Source organism: Formica exsecta, unplaced genomic scaffold (assembly GCF_003651465.1).
Source record: "Formica exsecta isolate Colony F162 unplaced genomic scaffold, ASM365146v1 scaffold253, whole genome shotgun sequence".
Classification (NCBI taxonomy): domain Eukaryota; kingdom Metazoa; phylum Arthropoda; class Insecta; order Hymenoptera; family Formicidae; genus Formica; species Formica exsecta.
In genome coordinates this window covers 343536-351201 of record NW_021849803.1, presented here as the reverse complement: position 1 = coordinate 351201, position 7666 = coordinate 343536, and the positions used below count along the sequence as shown (strand labels likewise).

Here is a 7666-nt window from a genome sequence, read left to right as displayed (position 1 = left end):
AGAAATATTAAAATAATATATATATTATAAATATATATATAAAAAAACATGTATGTGTGTGTATACATACACATATACGTATATACGTAAGTTTCTCGCAAAAAATATTTGAAATGTTTTAATAATTCTTTAAACTTATGTCAACGTGATCAAAATAAAATGTAAAAAATTAAATATATATATAAAAAAACATGTATGTGTGTGTATACATATATACATACACATATACGTAAGTTTCTCGCAAAAAATATTTGAAATGTTTTAATAATTCTTTAAACTTATGTCAACGTGATCAAAATAAAATCTAAAAATGTAAAAAATAATATATATAAAAGCATTTGTATTTATTTAGTATTCGTTCGATAATTCAGAAGATTATAGCCTGATAAAACAATTCTTTTCGCGCCATAATAAAAATTGAAAGGACAGATCCCATATATACAAAGCAATGGATCAATGTGACATATATACGGTCATACATGCCTCTCGACAAATGTTTCTTCACGCATTTCGAATTCGATTATCCTTCAAAGCAATCAAGAGGAAAAACTTGACTGGTATGTATGTGTTTTATTCCGAGTTATAACGGCATGCACAATCGTCACCCATTCTCGAATTTATTGTGTCTCGAAATGGAGTACTTCTTCTTCTTTCTTTTATGGCTGATTGGGCATTAGTCGCCCATACACCATTGTTTCTTATGGGTTTGTGAAATATAAGCAAAATTCCTCTTAAGAGAGGAAGAGTCCAAAAAAAAGGTCCAGACAAAGGACATACGCAGCACGCAAAAACACGTCCGAACCCGACACGTTGTCAGTCGGAACTTTCGAAATGGAATAGATAGATGGTCATTGGTGTGAAATAGACTTGAAAGACGACTGTTAAAAAGATGACTCTGCGTGTTCCACAATAGCGAAAAAAAATATGAACATTCGAGGAACCGATATATATTTTAGCGAGACGATTCATTTTGAATTTGCGTAGCAGAAGAATAAATGGCCATCGTTTAAATTACAAGTTTGGATTTTAGTTTTGAGCGACTCGCATTTTTCTCGCTTGATTCTAGACAATTTCTATGGTGAAATATTTTTCAGTTAGCCACGAATACCTATCGTAAATTTATACATAAACATATGTGTGCTATGTATATAAATGCTATATATGAATATATAAATATATAAATATCGATTGATTTTTACTTTTATATGAAATTCATCAAAAGTTATACATTTCTATCTTCGATCAAAAATATCTTAGTAATTTTGGAATTATTTTTCTTTAATATGTATATAAAATGTTCCAGAATTTAAAAAACAAACTGATACAGCAAAAGGTTCCACGAATAATTAAATAATACAAATATTTACAATTTTTTATCCCAAGCGATAGATTTTAAAATATAACATGTTTTGAAAAATAGTATGTAAGAATAATATTTTTTGAAATATAGTTTTCGAAATATGAAGATGATTATTTACAGGCTATGTGTTTAGACTGTTCATAAATTGTGAGTACGATAATAGTTATAGACTATTTCCTTATTATTTATTTATTCTGTCGAAAAAATCTACTAATTATTATAAAAATTACTATTTATATGTATATTAATTGTTAATAAAAATTATAATCTAATTTTCAAAAACTAAAATAATTTAACACTCACGGGTACAATGCGCAACAGTAAAATTGATCAATATTGTTGTTTGAAAAATACGAGCAAATTATATGTATATTAAACGCGCAGTGTGTCCACAAAATAACTAATATTTTAAAAAATGATTATTGTGCGTGCAGTTAAATTTCATCCTTTAAAAAAGATATTTAATAAAAAATAGCATAATTTATGAAAAAAGAATTTTTTTTAATATAAATTTTTATTTTGCTAAACATAATATATTAACAAATAAATTTTAACTAAACATAATAAAAATTTAATTCTCTTTTATATGTAAATAATCTTAATAATTATTTATCTTATAATCGTAAACACAATATCTTAAAATTAAAATATTTTACGTGTATCTATGTCTCAAAGATGTTAACATTGATACAAATATTTCAAGTATTTCAGAATAAAAATCTAGAATAGCTTATGTATACATTATATAACGCGGTATAATTAATAGATAGATACTACTATGGAGATAAACGAGCAATTAATTTTACAAATAAATTAAATTAATTATATATTACTCACTTCACGATTGTTCCGTTGTCACAAAACGTCTTCCCGGGTGACCTCTTCTTCTCTTGGTCATCTTTCATTGTTGCTTTGCACTCGTATTCTCTCGCGAAAACAAGGTTAATTATGATCACACGCGCGCTAATCAGCAGAATTCAGTCGCGTGACACTGTACGACACTCTTGATTGCACGCGACGTACACTTTATTATATTGCGACAGAAGAATAAAAGCAAAAACTATAATCTGCTCGAGACTCGAAAACCTAAACTAATCTAATCTGCGATTGCGCGATACTATGCGAGACGAGTTAATGGCTAATAAGATGTGAGATAAATTGCCAGAAAATATATAACCAAAATTCAATAATATATTACAAGCACAGTATATTTTCAATATAAATCCCACGATATACATCTATTATTACATTATTAAACACGCGATGTATCATGCTTTCCCGTTACTTAAATAACTGTCTTCATAATTCTTACGTATCATTTATTGTGGGAACTAATTAATCGTGCGAATTAATAATCGCTATTGTATAATAATTTATAAGAAATAATCGTATTTTGAAGAATAATATGACACACAAAGCAGCTCGCTCCGCTACCTTCCAGCTTGAGTCTCGCCGCGCGAATGACAACAAGGTCACACCACGTGTCAACAATATCGCGCTATGCGCCGCACAGAACGAGCGCCGAATATACCGTGTTGACATACAGTTAATAATATGTATATTTATTGCCGTTATAAAATATGTAACGATACGAAATAAAGGAATAGAAAATATTCTGTTTCGTCAAGTTTTATATCAATTACAATATTAATATTATATATATATGATATGTATGATAATACATAATATAATACGATACAACATGATATACGATAATATGTATGATACAATAATATGTAATAAATGATTGATATGTATCATAATTTCTCGTTATTTGAAGTACATGATTTGCAATTTGTATATCATTGTGTGTTCTCAATTCAAAAAAGATTAACAAATTAGCGAAAAATTTAAAGCTAGAGAAATATATTTTAATCCACGCATATTTGAAGAGGTACTTATTATTTATATACTCGTAAGAATATCGAAGTGGCGACTTAGTAAAATAGTTATTTCACGCAATTTATATATTTTAAGCCAGAATCAAAGCTTGACAGAGGATGGAAATTATAAATTATTATTTTTTTATTTGATTGTTTTATTTATGGATAATAATTAATTCTTTAAATATGCTTGAATTAAAATATATTTCGCCTCTCACGCTTTAAATTTTTCGTCGGTTTAGATGTAATTAAATAATCATTTAAATTTAAAATGTGCAATAATACACGAATTTCAGGCTTGAGTCATTAAGATACCAAAAATAACACAACAATATTGTGACGGCTATTTGATTCAAATAACAAAAAAGCATGAGGAGTATCGCGTGTTTATTAATAATAATTGTATCTCGCGGGATTTATATATATTATATGCGTTGGAAATGTACTATGCTTGAAATATGGAATTTCATTTTTTTTCTGGCAGTCCATCGTTGTAATTAACCATTAATTCAATTTATATACATGTAATATTATGCAACATCACACTTTCACAAGATGGAGATACTGATTAACGGGACCATTTTCTTATTTTTGAGTCATTAACAAAACGTCATAGATACAATACGGATCGATGACGAATCAAATGACGTCGCGACGTATTTAATAAGTAAAATTGTTATTTTAATCCCAGTATTTCAGATATTTTAATATTTATTGATCATAATATATATCATAAATTCAACATTTGTACATGGGTCTTTTAATTGATCAAAGCATATATTTCGCAAAATTTATTCGATCAAAATTTGTTATGCAAATAGTCGGCCAACTTAACAATTTTTTTTAATATTGTGGTATGCAAAGACTTATTTTTATTTTACTTGTATTTATTCTCATATTATAACATAAAATTTCTTTAAATTATGAAAGCATGCACTATTCGTTAGAAACAGAATTAGAATTGCTTTAACAAATGACTCGTAAATTTAGCTGCGTAATTTTACGAATCCTGAACGAATTGTAATTTTTACATTTGTCTTTATCATAGTATAATAAAGTGCACGCGTACGATTAATATCAAGAGTGCCGTGCAAATGTCTTATAATAGTCTATTGATTAGTGCGCGGACGATTGTAATTCACCATGTTTTCGTGAATGAGTGTAAATGCCATAAAACAGTAAAAGATGACCAAAAGAAAACAATGTAGTTTGATGTCGGATAATAACGGAGCAAGCATGTAGTGAGCAAGTTGGAGCTAATTTAATACAATTTTTATCTGTGAAAATAATTGCTCGCATTTATCTCTACGATAATAATCCAGTAATTATTTCGTGTAATATAATATATACAATATAAAAAATTCTAGATTTTTATTTTGAATTACTCTCAAGTAATTTATGTATATCAATATTAATATTTTTATATATGTAGATACATGTAAAATATTTTAGTTTTAAAATATTGTGTTTATATAAAAAAAAAATGAATGTATAATTATTAAGATTATTTATTTAAGAGAATTAAATTTTGATTTATTTTTATAAAAGTTTATATTTAAAGAAAATTTTTATTGAATACTTTTTTTTTCAGATAGAACAAATAAACAAAATTTAATGGCGCACAATAATTATTTTTTAAAATATTAGTTTTGAACACTGTTTTATATGTAATTTGGATATTTTTGCATTTTATAAATCATAACATTGATCAAAACTACGTTGTGCATCGGTAAGGGTTAAGTTATCAATATTCAGATTCATATTCAGATTATTATTTATATTAATATTTGATAATATTTGATTTCAAAAGTCACTTAATATAACACTGTAATAACAAATAGAATTACAATTAAGAATTTACATAGTTCATAGAAATCACGTATATAAACAGTAATTTCAATCAAAACTAATAGATTTTTGACAGAATAAATTTATGTATACATATGTATATGCGTGTGCGCACATGCATGCATGTGTGTATGTAGATTCGATCATATATATATTATATAACGCTTTCTTTCGTAATAAATTTTTAATTTTTGTAATATAATTTTGTATTATTCAAAGGTTATTTTTCTCCCGGCATACGCCTTTACTTCATGCGCGGTGAAGATAAATCAGGTAAACATTTCTGTGACTAGCCTATGTTGCATGCTTCTCTAACATAAAACTTTACTTAAGAATGGAAGAAATATAGGTATACAAAATAGAAGTATACAAAAAGATTATGTATTGCGTTAACAAAAACTTTTTTTTTCGAAAAACTTTAACGAGAATAAAATAAATTTAAACTTTTATATAAAAAAAATTTTATTTCTATTATATTTCTTTATTCTGTAACATTTAAAATAATAAAGGCTGCTTTCACACAAGTACTCCTTGAGACCGCCGATGGATGAATAATTCGACACGTGCCGTCTCGATGCTCGAGAGGCTTTAGTCATTTTCCTTAGTCACCTAGCATAAGGTTGATTCTCGTCACGCGAGATTTATGATCTCACATCACGAGCTTTTGAAATTTTGAAAATATTTTTCAGACGTGTAAATTGAAATATAACTTTTATACTACTTTATCGTTTCCCATGGAGAATAAAAAGCATCGTTGAAATTTATAAAGTATGAAAATCATGTTGTAAATTGAATTCATGGAATAAAAACCTTATTTATATATTAAAAAGAAAACATATGCGTTCTTTTATTTATATACAATAATATTATCAAATAAGACTATAATACAATATTATCATTATTCAATTACCGAAAATTTTTACTTTTATTTGGATACCGTTTAAAATATAGTGCTCCGCATTTTTAACATTTCGAATTTTGCGCACGCGTACGATTAAATTCTATTTTTTATTTTTCTTAAATTTCCAACTTTTATATACAAAAGTAGAATAAGCATATTTTATAATTATTTTGTTCATATTTTTCTGCATTATTTTAATAAGAAAATAATTAAATTCACAATAATTGTATACAAAACAAACATAATTTTTAAACAAATAATTTATATATTTTTGTATCTGAACATACATACATAAATGCGGCCAACGTAATTTATTTCAGCAATTAGAGATGCAATGTGATTTCCTGCGTATTGTATTTCAGTAATATTTCAACAGAAATGGAACACTGTATGCAAGAGTGCCACAAACCGAATAATATCGAAAAATAAAAGTCTACGCAATATGACAAAAATACTCATGTAAACGTTAAAAAGCTTATTGTAACGTGAAGATAATCACATTTATAGCAATTATAATAAAAGATAATAGAATGACGATAATAATAATAATAATAAGTAGCAAAACAATTACTTGCATAGTTTTAACGAAGTGCAAGCATTCACTTAATTTTAGTAAAGTAAATCTATAAAAACATCTGCACTTTTTTATCTTTTTTCAACAAAAAAGGAGAAAACTTTTTTCAAACTTTTTGACTTTCACCAATCAAAAATTATTTAAGAAATGTGTTATATAAACCTTTTTTTACCTAGAAAATTTTTCTATGAGGGATGCATTAAGTCAGCAAAGTTGTGATTGAAGGATGTAAAGTACGTCAGTGCAGTGAAAACCCTTCCGCGATCATCGGCCCCTTTTACGAGTAATCCCATGAGCTCTTGACGACTGTTTTTCATTTTAAATCCCACGGCAGATAAAATGCGTATTTATGACAGATACAACGAAAAGCTATGCGCTACTCGATATTTATGGAACGGATTCGGCACATTCGGGGATGTTACTACTCATAAATCGATAACGATCGCAACTCATATCGAGTAGATCGCTTAGAGGAAAAAATTATCCGTTATGATGGAAGAATGGTGTTTTCCTATCGATTCGTCTCATCACACTCGCTACTCTATTTTCTCCATTCCGGATAAACAAAATATTGGCTCGCATAAAATCCGAAATAAACTATATAGGTACAAACATATGCATAATTTGGTATTAAATAATTGATCAATTATGATTATAAAGCCCTTCGTGCGTGTTAGATCTTAACAAATAATTTTCGTGATTTCCGCAATTTTGTAACATAAAAATCGTAATTAACTCGATAATTAACTCGACTTATTATTATATTCATAAATATTCAATAACTATCTGACAATTATTGATGAAGAATTTTCACGATCTTGATATATAAATAGATCACGAAAGCTTGTTTTTCATATCATCGCTAATCACTAAAATAAATTGCGTTTATTATTCAAAATAATAAATATTCAAGAAGTACACGCTTAAATATACGAATCCAAATAAAGTTTAATTCTATTTGATAAATTTTTAGAAAGATTTATTGTTTAGAGGATAAAAAACAAAATATATATAAAAGATATTATATATGTGCGCCATATAAAAAATATTATATTTATTACAATTCAAAGAAAATATTAAATATTCATTAAGAAATTTAC

The 7666-nt window shown here is 26.8% G+C and overlaps 1 protein-coding gene across 4 annotated transcripts in view; it reads right to left on the bottom strand.

The window, feature by feature from the left end:
* Positions 1-7666, bottom strand: part of LOC115236505 — a 134810-nt gene that overhangs the window by 90576 nt on the left and 36568 nt on the right. For 2 of the 4 annotated variants that reach the window (XM_029809008.1, XM_029809009.1), the window contains exon 1: positions 2198-2787. The exons of 1 other annotated variant lie outside the window; for it this stretch is intronic. In XM_029809008.1, coding sequence (XP_029664868.1) covers positions 2198-2265 — 68 coding nt within the window. In that variant the 5' untranslated portion in view covers positions 2266-2787. Of the gene's footprint in view, positions 1-2197; positions 2788-7666 lie in introns of those variants that run through there. One more of the 4 variants, XM_029809011.1, reaches the window with a different exon arrangement.